This window comes from Ursus americanus, chromosome 27, assembly GCF_024610735.1.
Source record: "Ursus americanus isolate L20-20 chromosome 27, mUrsAme1.1.p, whole genome shotgun sequence".
Lineage (NCBI taxonomy): Eukaryota > Metazoa > Chordata > Mammalia > Carnivora > Ursidae > Ursus > Ursus americanus.
The window spans coordinates 25,153,981-25,167,193 of record NC_142153.1 but is presented as its reverse complement, the minus strand read 5'-3'; the positions used below and the strand labels follow the sequence as shown (position 1 = coordinate 25,167,193).

The window sequence follows — 13,213 nt, the reverse complement described above, 5'->3', positions numbered from 1 at the left end:
CGCTTAGGTTGCTTCCATATCTCAGCTATTGTGGACGATGCTGCAGTAAACGTAGGGGTGTATGCATATCTTTTTGATTAGTGTTTTTGTTTTCTTTGGGTAAATACCCAGTAGTGGAATTACTGAATCAGGTAGTGTTTCTATTTTTAATATTTTGAGGAACCTCCACAGTGGCTGCACCAATTTACATTTCCACCAACAGTGCATGAGGGTTCCCTTTTCTCCACATCCTTGCTAAATGTTTTTCTGATACTAACCATTCTGGCAGGTATAAGGTGATAACTTATTGTGGTTTTGATTTGCATTTGCCTGTTGATTAGTGATGTAGAGCATAAATTAGAATTTTTTAATGGAATTTTTAATGATTTTTAATTCTAGGTTTTAAAAAAAGAAATGGCTCATAGTAGTGTAACAGAATATATTTTTATGTATAGAATTTTTAAGCTGTAGGTCCATGAGGTTGATGATCTGTGCTTGGCAGGTAAGCCTGTTCCAGCAGGTATACTTGAATGTTCCATTGGATTCTAGCTAAATATCTGACCTTTCCTATTTCCACTACTTTATTTTCACATGCATTTTTGACACAGGAGAGCATTTCAGTCGCTGTTCATAAAATTTCCGTTTGTAATTTATTTATCCTTTTAGGTTCTAGAATCTTATCAGTACTGAAACTCAACAGGGTACCTTCACCATTTACTTTGGAATAAGCAATACAGATTTTTAAAAAGTTTCGTTTATCTCTCAATTTAAGACCCACTGAAAATCAACACACACCTCTTTATTATTTTGGGGGACACTGATTCAAATCATTGTATTTCTTTTCTGTTGCTGCCATAACAGATCACCTCAAATTAGTGGCTTAAAACAAGAGAAATTTATTCTTACAATTCTAGAGGCCAAATGTCTGAAATCAAGGTGTTTGTTGGCCTATACTCCCTCTTGAGGCCCTAGGGCAGTCTTTTCTTTGGCTCTTTTAGCTCTCAGTGGCTGTGGGCACTCCTTGACTTGTAGCCATATAATTCTACAATCTGCCTCCATGATCTCATTGCCTGTGTCAGATATCCCTCTGCCTTTCTTTTATAAGGGCACCTGTCATTGGGTTTAGGGCCCACCCAGATAATCCAGGATGAGCTCCCCAAATCAGAATCCTTAACCCAAGACCCCTTTCCCAAGTAAGGTCACATTCATAGTTTACAGGCTTAAGACATGCACAATCTTTTGTGGGGGTCACCATTCAGCCTACTGCACAGTAGTAACTTAACTCAGTCCTGCTTATTTTTGGAGCTGGAGTTTAAGGAAAACTTGTGGGAAGCTAAAAGGAGAGGGGGGCATACTGACAGAGGTAGCAGTGAGGGCTCCTGCAGGAGGGATGGTGATACAGTTACTATAACCTCTAGGTGAGGGGAAACCAGATGTACCATAATTTCTATCCTAGGGTGCTATCCTGAATGTTGAGATTCCTGCATAAACAATAATTGTAATAGTTATGATAGGTAATGAAAAATCTTAACATGTTGTTTTAGAAGCTGTTAAGAGTTAATGTATTTTTTTTTAAATGTCAGAATTCCTTTCTCATTATTTTAAGTTCTCTTTTCCCTCCTTGCAATGGAATGAACTAAAAACTGATCATTGATATTTGCAGGACAAAAATATCTAGTGATGTAATACATGCCTCCTCATTAACATCTAATAAGTATTTTAGTCAAATTTTTTTCCTGCTTAAATACTTTTGTAACACTTGGATTTACTTTAAAATGTATTTTACATTATTGGCCCTATCTTCTAATTTGCTCTTCCTCAAATGCTAACACGACAGAACAACAAAATGTGGACTTTGAGAGAAGATAAATGTAGTTTTTCAGCTGACCTACTTCAAGTATAAAATAGTTCAAAAAACACTGGAAACAAGATAACAGAATGTAAGCCTAAGATTTTGATTTTTTTTAATGCGTTCAGTTAGAATACTCTTCTCTAATAATTCATACTTTTAATTGAAACATTGTTTCAAGTTCCTCAGAACAACCAAGGCATTCATATCTGGAGAGCATTTATAACTGGTTCTTTCTGTAGCGCTGTTTCCTCAAACATAGTCCTGGACTCCCAGTTAAATTCGTATTCTGTATCATGTAGCAAAAGGCAGCTGAACTGTTCGAATAAAACATGTTTATTTAGAATGGGAGAAGAGACCTTACAAGTCCACCTCCTTTTTACCACATCTGGATTCTGTCTGCATTTCTGCTAAAACATTGCCCCAAGTCTTCTTGAATATCAATAGTCCTAAAGAGAGTATAAATACTTTGTACCCTCTATTTCCCTTTTCTCTGCTCTTTTATCATTCATGTGAAGACCTTAAAAGCCCTGAGATCACTTCCTTCAGTTTAGCTGGGGCAAGACCAAGCCAGGCGGATTTGGTTGTGCTTCTGCATGTGTGTGTTTAAGAATGACACCAGCATTTCATAGAGGAAATTAAACATTTCCCAAATCAAGTAGGATTCCAGCCTAACACATTTTAAGTCTGCCTAGGGAATAGACTTATAAGAAAACCTTAGAGAACTGTAATTAGAACCTTGTTTTTATACTTTCTATAAATAAAAATCCCTGATTGAGCAAGTAAGGGTTTTTTTTTGGTTGCATTGGTGTGAGATCCCTTTTAATGTCTTATTTTTCTATTTTAAATCACAGATGCAATAAAACATTCAAACACTGCCAAAATATTTTGAGAAAGTTAAAGTTCCCTCTGACTACACACACACATTTCCCAGGTATGCAACAATTTGGTGTGTAACTTTAGATTTATTATAAGAGCTTTTAAATAAATGTAAATGTGGGAAGACTCCTGCAGTAAATGAACTTCTCGGGTTTTATGGTCACACCCGGTATGTCTGTGACCTATGGGGACACCTCTGTGCTGTTATCATGAGGAAGGGAAAATATGAATCCGTGGACATAATTTACTGTCCGTCTTTCGTGAATTTGTCTGAATTTGTGGAGCTGAATGCACTGAGAGTTGACTTTTCATAAATGGACTTAGAAGTTAATTTTTCCTTTAATATTTTCTCATTTTATTATGGTTTCTTAAACACAGGTTGATAATGCAATCCAAAACTAAGTAGTAACTTCTAAGGAATCCCTAAAAACTACTCTTCATTCCTTCATTCGTGCAGTATTGAGGTGTGCACCTTGTTCCAGATCCTTAGCTAGACGATAAAGGATATGGTGAGGAAAACTGTGGGCAACCCTACCCTTATGGAGCTTACCTTCTAGGGAGATAGCAAATGGTAACAGGGAAATTAAAATGTACTATCTCTGTGAGATTGTTAGACTAGTGGTTGAGGAAGTTTGCCCAAACCAGTGACATCTGCATGGAGTTCTGAAAAAGAGCCAATCGGGGAGGATTAGTAGTAATCCAGGCAAGAGTTTGGGGTCAGAGTTGTGGACAGAGTGGACATCGAGAGGCTGTATAGATCCCAGATCTGTTTTCCAAGTAGCTGATAGGGCTTTGTGATTGCATGTGGAAGCGAATGGAGAGGACGGAGTCCGTAACGAACTTGGCTTTGAGCGGGAGCTGACCATGTGCCGGGTGTTCCAGCATGTCTGCCGTGTCACTGTGACAAGGTAGGCGCCATTCTTCCCATTTTACCGATGAGAACTGAGGCACCTGTAGTTCGCGTTTGTAGTAGTTAAGGCAGGCTTCAGTCTAAGGACTCTAGCTTCAGGATCTATTTTGTGAAGATGCTTTGCTCAGTGCTGTGGTTATGTTGGTTGAAATGAGACCCCTGGTCTCAGTTTATTCATACTAGGAAAAATATGGACAAACGATTCCAGTAGAGGATCATACTGAAATTGGAGTGCTTGTGTTTGTTAGCTTTGTGACAAAAAGGTAAAATAACTTCGCCTGGATTCTTCAAGAAGGCTGTATCAATTATTCTGAGGTGCTTTGAATTTTTACTTCAAACGGGAGTAAGTATCGTGGTATGTTTAGGAAAAAGAGGCCCTCGGTGGATAACTGAATGCCAATGAAGACTCCTAAGTGTGGCCTTCAAAGCTGTCTAAATTTTTCCTGGCCAATTTTTCCATTTGTTGGTTTCACTGTAGCCCAACTGCTGCTTCCTCCCCAGCCCAAATCACCAGTGTATTTTCAAGCTTGTGCCTTTGGACTCTTCTCTGTATATCTTCTTCCAGCTGAAGCCTCAGCTTTCCCTCACCCCCTCTCCGTGTCAGCATCACACACGTAATTAACCTATGAAATATTAACATAACATTAGCATCTTTTAATGTCGGTGTTTAAGATTGTAACCTTGTGGAGATGGCCATAAAGGGGAGAACAACTTAATTTTTCCTTTTTAACAAAGGGGCAGCGTACGGGGGATACTGTTGTGAATTTTTGTGGCAATGTAGATGAATCTCACTTTTAACCTGGGTGGATTCTTGAAGAGCTTGCTGGTTGACAGGTTTTGGTTTAATAGGAACTACCGGTCTAGTGAGTCTGATTGTATTCTTTACTTAAATAGATAAAGGGGAAAGAAACATGAACTGTACGCTCAGAAGTAAGACTGAGAAAGAATAAGGTCAGAGACTTTATAAAAGAGGGAGTTCTGCAACAGCCAGCAATATAGAGAAACCTTTGTTTGGTTGTCAATAAAAACCTATACTTTTTGCTACTTTTGAACCTACGCAGTTCTCTAGGCTCATTTTGTTTCCTTCTCTCTCTGTGGGAACTAGCAATGGAAACCCCAAACAAGCAAGTGTTGCTTGGGTATTTTAGAGGACTGGATGCGTGTGGAAGTGGTATTTGGAAGACAGCTTTATTTTGCCTCGTCTCCAGGTGGGAATTTCAGGAGCAAAAAGAAACTAGGGGGTGATACGTGGAACGGAGCATCACCTAAAGTGCTGACCACAAGCTAGGCACTCACGTTTTATTTTTTATTTTATTTTATTTTATTTATTTTTTTTTTAAAAAGATTTTATTTGAGACAGAGACAGAGCATGAAGGGGGGGGAGGAGGCAGAGGGAGAAGGAGAAGCAGACTGTGCTCTGAGCAGGGAGCCCAACTCAGGGCTCTGTCCCAGAGCCCTAAGATCGTGACCCGAGCTGAGGGCAGGCGCTTAACCAACTGACTGAGCCACCCAGGCCCGCCCCAAGCACTCAGGTTTTAGAATGAGAAAATACAGTTTAGAAACACGCAGTTTAGCAGTGTAGAAAGAAGTCCGTTTAAAAAAGCGTGTATGAGGTGAGCTATAAAAGAAAGAAGTGAATCGAGAGCCATTGGGCTGCAGGAGTGCTGCAGCTGCATGCTGCTGCTTGCGTCGCTGGGGGAGCGGGGAGCGTGTGCGGCCCAGCAGGGGATTCGCGGAGGGTAGAGCCCCTGCATTGAAGGCCAGCAGCTCTTCCAGGCTTACTATTGCTTTGTCCCCCATCTTCGTTTGCATTTCTGGAGGAAAATTTTTTATGTCTACTTAATTTTTTCTCAAGAGTTTCTTATGTACCTGGTGTTCAGACTGAAAAAAATCACATAAGTTTCTAATATATGGGAAGTTTTCTCATTCGAAGTTCTTATTTGGAATTTTTGCAGAGAATAGTTTTATAACATTTGAAAGAGTTTTGGATCTTGGTGTGAGAAACCTCGAGTGTAATTCCTAGTTCTCTGCCATAGTATGTGTCAACTTGAATAAGTGAGCTTCTCAGCTCAGTGTTCTCCTCCTTCAGTGAAATGCTGACTGTCATGCTCTTTTGAAGACTACACAAGAGGGGCGCCTGAGTGGCTCAATCGTTAAGTGCCTGCCTTCGGCTCAGGGCATGATCCTGGAGTCCTGCGATCGAGCCCCACATCAGGCTCCCCGCTCCGCTAGGAGCCTGCTTCTTCATCTCCCACTCCCCCTGCTTGTGTTCCCTGTCTTGCTGGCCGTCTCTCTCTCTGTCAAATAAATAAATTAAAAAAAAATAAAAATAAAAAAAATGAAGACCACACGAGATACCATGCGTGGCTGCCCTCAGTGACCGGCAGGTCATAGGTGCTCAGCAAAACACCTTGTAGAGTAAGGACAGTACCAAGGAACACGCATGAAGCATGTGTAAGAGAGTTTTGTGATTTGTAAGGTTCCTTTTAAATGTTGCATGATCGTTATTTTAGCATACTGCTTATTAGACAAATGACTATGTTTCTACTTTGATCTTGGTTCAGAGGGCATTGTAATTTTCCTATTCAATGAAGTGTTGTTTGAGATTGGGCAGAAAAAGACCATCGTGTTTGTATGCATTATAGTAGAAATCCTGTACTGGTTAACTTGTGATATATTTCGTTGGCATAAAAATACATTTAAAAATTCATTTCAAATGATTATAAACATCTTAGGGTGTAAATTATATATGTAATTTTATTAAAACAATTTATAGCTGCATTTCTGTGTAATCAGAGACTTTTTTCCCCTCTTTTCCATTAATCACTTAACCCAGTTGTGAATAAAAAATTTCATTTTAGTGGACAATAGTAATAACAACAGCTAACTTTTGGGGGGATCGTTACTATGTTCAAGGCATTGTGTGAAGTAGTTTACCTAGTCTCATTAATTAGGAGTAGTTGCTGTTAGGACATTTATTTTACATGTAAAGAAATAGATGTGGAGAGGTAAGGGACTTTGCTCAATTTCACACAATTAGTGAGGTGATAGACTAGGATTCAAATCCAAATCTTAATTCAAATCAAATACTGTAACCTATGCTCTTAGTGACTATTACGTTGCAGTGTAGAGGAGGAAAACTTTTTCTCTACTCCCTTAGGTTCATAGCTGAGGTCTGCAGATTAAACTGACAAAAGTCAGATTAACAGCAGAAAAGGCATATATTTTACTGATGTTAAAATTTTTATATGCATTGGTGCCTCACAGAAAAAAAGTAAAAACCAAAAGAAGTGGATAGACTCAGCTTGAGGGGTTTATATGTCATTTTAACGAAGGGCAGTAACTTCTGGAAACATGACTACACAGAGAAAGGGCTTTGTGCCATTAGGGCTGGTAAATTGTGGGCAGGTCACTGGGGAATATGTGATAGCTAAGGGTGGTTTAGTAAGGTTTGCTGTGCAGACTCATCTCCTGCTATCTCTGGTCTTTCTGGCTAGAAGGGAACACCTTTAGGGTACTATGGGTATTAACATCACCCTTACAAAGGGAAGTTTATGACTCAGGCAGAAAGCGGGGAGGCCAGAGAGGTCTTCACCACAAAAGAGACTTATGCCAGTGTGGCATATTTTGGGGTAGCATACTCTGGTCGCCCTCCACAGAGTCTATAAATTAAGGGCAGTGAAAACGTTTTTTAAAAAATATTTCATTTTGCATGCTGAAAGAAAATGGATATTATTGAGATAAATGAAGAATCTGGTTGTTGTTTTTTTTTTCCACAAAAAAATGTTGTATGTTTATGTCCTGGTGATATTATTAGATACTCTACTGTGTTAAACATGTGACCACTCTAGATGCCATTTTACTCCCTTATTTCAGGATACAAGAGAGTCTTTAGGTTGTTTACAGATCATGGGAAAAAATTAAAAACTATATAAAGATATGGTCAAGGTGAGGTGAGAGAAGAAGTCTACATCTACGTCCAGGCCGCCTTCTGATAGCCAGGTTGGGCAAGTTCAACATGTTTGTTGACTAAAGCAGGATAGTAACCAGAGAATCAGTTGCAATGAAGATAATTATTCAAAGAGCATTTTTATTGTCCCCTTCTGAGTTAATAAAATGAAAAGGGAAATTTGTTCTTTTTTCTGTAGGGACTTTATTATTTTTTTCCAAGATTTTATTTATTTGACAGAGAGAGCACGCACACACAAGCAGGGGGAGCGGCAGGTAGAGGGAGAAGGAGAAGCAGGCTCCCACTGAGCAGGGAGCTCGATGTGGGACTTGACCCCAGGACCCTGGGATCATGACCTGAGCCGAAGGCAGACACCTCACCAACTGAGCCACCCAGGTGCCCCTCTACAGAGACTTTAGATGAGCTCTTAAAAAATGGATGAGCTAAAATCGAACAGTTGTGATGAACCTAAAATTAAAGAATTAGGAAGAACAAAAAAAGCCATGTTTTTCACGTGCCTTGTTTTGAAGGAACAAATCACCTGCAGAAGACCTGATTAATGTGATTCAAAATACATGTATTAGACGATTCACAGAATGCCTTAAAAAGTTACTGGTGCATTTAAAGTGTTTTTCTTATGTTTATTCCAAAACCTTTTACTGCTGAAAATGAGATCTAGCTTTATCTACTTCTGAAAAATAAAAGTGCAACTTCATGATTCAGTAATCTTGTGCTGAAAACCATCTGAGTGCTGGGCTCTGGGGTAGAAAAATGATAAAGACCCTGCCACAGAAGAGCCTATGAGTCCCCCCCCACACACACACACGCGACGTGCAAATAAATATGCACAACACATGGTTGATGCTCCCGTAGGGGTGTGCACGGGGTTTGTTCCAGGCCAAAGGGGGTGTGATTCCTCCTGGGCTCTGGGTTAGAAGGCAGGAAGGCTTCGGAGCAGAGGTAAATGCATGCTGAGGATGGGTGGATTTAAGATGATTACAATGACATCGTGCCTGTAGGCTTGTAGGTCATCGCAGAATTGTCGGGGAGGAAGACCTTCCTCTGCCCTGTGGTCCTTCTGGCTGGACTCAGAATCGAATTGCCATGAGACAGATTAAGAGGAGGGAACCAGATTTAATAGGTATATGTCCAGGGACTCCACACACGTGAGATTCCAGAGATAGCAGGAAGCTTACCTGAGCTAAGGAGAGGGAGGGGGCTTCAGGATACAACAAGAAGGCTGTTAGCAGGAAGGTGAAAGGAGGTGCCTTGTTATGCGGAGAAATTTCTTAGGCAAAGGGGAGTCTGGTGAGACCTCTCTTCCTGGAACAGGCCCTGCTTTTCAGTGCAAATTTAGGCCTTCAGGCAGATAGCTTTCCCTGCATCTGGGTTTTGATTACTTTTAACTTAATCTTTATGCCAAAGTGGCCCTCTAGGGGCAGCTTGCCCTTGGTCCCTACATAATCATGTAATAATTTATATGTATAGGTATTTTGTAAGTTCTTAGGAACTTTTTTTTAATTTAGAAACTACAGCTATCTAATTAACCATATATTTGTTAAGGTAGTAGTAGCTGTTAAGTATTTTGAGAATCTGCATTCTTAAAGAATAAAAATTTTTTCTTCCTTCCTTGTTAGTAAATTTAAAAACAAACTTTCCACTTAAATGAATGAAAGAAATTTGACAATTTTAAATTAGAATGAAATGCTTTTTCTTTGAAACCTTGGAAATCAACCAAGTGAAGGACCTTAAAACTGCATATATTTGGGGGTGCCTGGGTGGCGCAGCCGTTAAGTGTCTGCCTTAGGCTCAGGGCGTGATCCCGGTGTTCTGGGATGGAGCCCCACATCAGGCTCCTCCTCCGCTATGAGCCTGCTTCTTCCTCTTCCACTCCCCCTGCTTGTGTTCCCTCTCTCGCTGGCTGTCTCTGTCAAATAAATAAAATCTTTTAAAAAAAAACTGCATATATTTGATACCTAAAATTGTAATTATGCATTCCTTTCTTTGGTTAATCAACATTTATTCAAAGTACGTAATAATGATTTGCAACTATTACAGTAAGATTTGTAGTTCATAATTTACTTTGCTTTTAGATCTTTTCAGGTTTTAATTATGAAGGGCTACTTTTTTCTCACTTATTTCCGTTGAATTCCAACCAATTTATTAGTGGCAAATGAAAAAATTTAAATAGGCAATCAATCCAAATATTTCTTTTAAGATAACTAAATTATGTTTTGTGAAAGGCTTACCATCTTTTTTTTCCCATCTTCTTGTGTTTTATTTGGAAATACCTTTTATTTCGGTGAGATACTGTGCATATTAAAGAATCATCATTAAAGGCATGAAAGATGTATGTATATATTTTCCGTTCAGTGGCTCTGAATTAGGTTTTTTTCCTTCAGAGTGATCTAGCAGTAGAACTATGTGTTCTCCATCTGTTTTGTCCAATTAAATTCACTACTTACTTTCTCTAGATATCATAGAGGCACTTTTAGGGAGCAGGCTTTAGCAGTGGAAACGTGAGCAAGGAAAAAGGGCCCACAGGGACCACTGAGCTGAATGCAAACAGGCTCATTAGGTGACCCACCGGAAATGGCTGTAGGCCCTCACCTATCAATGGGCTGCTTACAACCAGCTACAGTTACTAGAAAAGGAAGAATTCCATATATTCCCATACCTATTACTACAGCCCCTCACCCCTGCCTTGGGAGACAGTCTCTCCTTGGACATCTTGCCTGCTCCTGTCTTGCAGTGTATTCAGTAAACTTCTCTCTCCTTCACTCTGCATTGGGTAATTTTTTTCACAACCTGTGCTGCCGGCCCCATCCATTCGGAACATACCAGAATTACCACAAACTAAAAAAAAAAAAAAAAAAAAAAATGCCTTTGAATAACTTGTCTGTTATCTACCTTCCAAGCCTGCAGCCTGACAGTCTATTAATCAGGCTCAGAGCAAGAAAGGAAAGGGAGAGTCCCTTCTTGCATGGTTCAAGTGCTGACTTTAGCCTGGGGGCAGGCCGGTCTCCAAAGAGTGGTAATCAGCTTGAATCAATTAAACTGAAACCTTTAAATGTGAATATCCCTTCCAGGGAACTTAAGCCAAAAAAATAGAAGGTCATGTGGCTGCAGTATTGTCAACGTGGTGCGTTGTACCCAGTGCTCTCGACGCAATTCCTGCTTATTGGCGAGAGAATGGGGATCGTTCACAAGCGAGAACTCCCCTTTTAACCCTGCATAGATCAAACTGTTGGTTTAGGGTTTTGTTTTGTTTTTTGGCACTGATAGACTTTACTAATTAAAAATTGAGCAAATATCTAAACACATATTACATGTAGAACACGGTATAGTTTTCTGGGGAATAGAATAGAAACCTCAGTCTGAGTCCCAGACCTCCAGAATGTTATGTCCTCAAGTTCCAGTTTTCTACAGAGATTGATGTGAGTTAATGTCATTTTCTTTCTTCTGTTGTGAAGATGTTAATGAAGAGTGTTGCAACCAAAAGATTTGTGTGGACATCTGAAAGCATAGATCTAAAAAACCCTTTTAGTTAATTCGTAATCTTGCATAATCCATGATGACAAGATACAGAAACAAAAATGCCTTGAATAAAAAAAAAATACCACTGTTAGCAGTCCTGAAAGTCTTTAAAAATATACTTTTAACTTCTTTAAATAATTTGTGTGAAATATTTAAGACATACAGAATTACAGAATCATAATGAACACATGCCACCCTTGGTCCCTTACACCCTTGGTGTACCCACCATCCAGTTTAAGAAAATAAAACATGACTGCTAGACTTGAAACTGCCATGTGCCCCTCCCATGTTGCATCCCCCTTCCTGCCCCCCCTCCCCATGCCAGTCCTGGAAGTCACCTATCTCCTGAACTTTCTGGGGTTTTTTTCTAATTTTATTAATTTTTTTAAGTAAGCCCTATGCCCAAAAGACTTTTCCCATTCTGGTCTAGATCTCCCTGGGGTCTCCTTGCTCCAGCTCACCAACTCTGCATGCAGCTGTGGTTTGACCGGGAGACTGCTGGGGGTGCCTCCACAGGCCTCAGACGCTACCACTCCATTTCTTTGTCCACCTTTTCATGAACGTCCTTCCTTCATCTCATATGCTGAAACCACACCACGCCTAGTGGGTGCTGCTTCTCTGCAGTGGACCGTTCTCTAATATAAAATATGCCGTGTTTTCCTAGTGTTTGTGTTATGGCTTACTACAGTCACTGCATTACATGGCTGTCTCTTACACTACGCTGTAGGCTTTCTGAAGGAGGATGTATCTTACAGAAAAAGCTTCAGATTTTGTAAGCAGTCAGTAAATAAATTCTTGTATTTTTCTCATGAGGGTGTTGATCATTCTGTTTCACTTCATAACCATTAACTTGCCCTGCACTTAACTTCTTTATAAACATGCCATTTATGGTCTCTGGTGCTTCTAAGAGAAATCTAATTTTTGTTAATCATGATGGAAATATTCATGACATTGTCGATTTTTTGACAGTGCGCTATTTTGTTTGTTACAGTAGTGCATGTTTTGAAATATTAATGTTTCTTTCTTATCTTTTAGATATTGCTATATGGAGATTTGCCAAGAAATAAAGAAAATATAATATATTTAGCAAATCATCAAAGCACAGGTTTGTATTTCATTTGCATGAAATGTAGGTTTTCTACAGAAAGTAGATGGGCATTCAAAGTAATGTTTTTATTTATTTAAATGAAAAAATTTTTTGGATATTGTTAAAACATGAATTTCCAATGCAGATATTATATTGTGACCTTATATTTTTGTGATTTAACCTTTTTGGAAAGTCAGGCATAGGAAAACTATGGCTTTTCCCAGATTTACCTTTCTCCCTCTGATGTGTGTAAATGAGCCATTTTCTTTCATTTATTTTCTTTCTTTGAATAGTTTTTTAAATGATGCATTCTTCCCTTTGTAAGTTCTGTTTTTGGAAGTAAAATTGGGTCAAAGTGTATACACTTTACGTTTTTGATTGTGAAGCAGAAAGGTGCTAATAGGTGACTACTTCTCTAAAGACAGTATTAATTTCTAATGTCTGCAGTTCAAATGTTTTGGTTTAATTATAGCTTGCTATTCTGTCAGAAGACTCACAGAAATCTCTGGTCTTCAATTACAGTGCAGTATGTACTTCAAAGCACGTTTTAAAAAACTATTTATTTTGAAATAATTATAGATGCTCGAGAATTTGCAGAAGTAGTATATGGAGTGCCATGACCTCTTCGTCAATTTTCTCCTGAAATGACATGTTATCTAGCTGTTGTACAGTATCAAAACCCGAGAAATTGACATTGGTTAAGGTACTTTTTAGTTCTACGGATAATTCAATCCAAAGAAAATCCCACTTCATATTTTTTTGAAACCTATTAATTGCTTTTGCACTTCTAAATTCCATTTTTATTACTTGAAGAAATATAGTCCCTGGAAGTTCAGAGCTAAAAGCAACCTGATGGATTATAAGGGTAATGGAAAAATCACTTAAGCCTATGGCTGTTCTTTATCTTCCTCCTGTCAACTGTGTCTCTTCATGATTTTGTTGCTTTTATTACTACGTATACCATGGGTAAGGTGAAGAAAGTGAAAGAAGTTGAAGTGCGTTTTTCTCGATTTAGCTTATTAA

At 39.0% G+C, this 13,213-nt stretch overlaps 1 protein-coding gene across 1 annotated transcript in view; it reads left to right on the top strand.

The window, feature by feature from the left end:
* AGPAT5 (1-acylglycerol-3-phosphate O-acyltransferase 5) overlaps positions 1 to 13,213 on the top strand; it is a 59,249-nt gene that overhangs the window by 2,886 nt on the left and 43,150 nt on the right. The window contains exon 2 of the mRNA XM_045810848.2: positions 12,139 to 12,208. Within this exon, the coding sequence (XP_045666804.1) occupies positions 12,139 to 12,208 (70 nt within the window). The remainder of the gene's footprint in view (positions 1 to 12,138; positions 12,209 to 13,213) is intronic.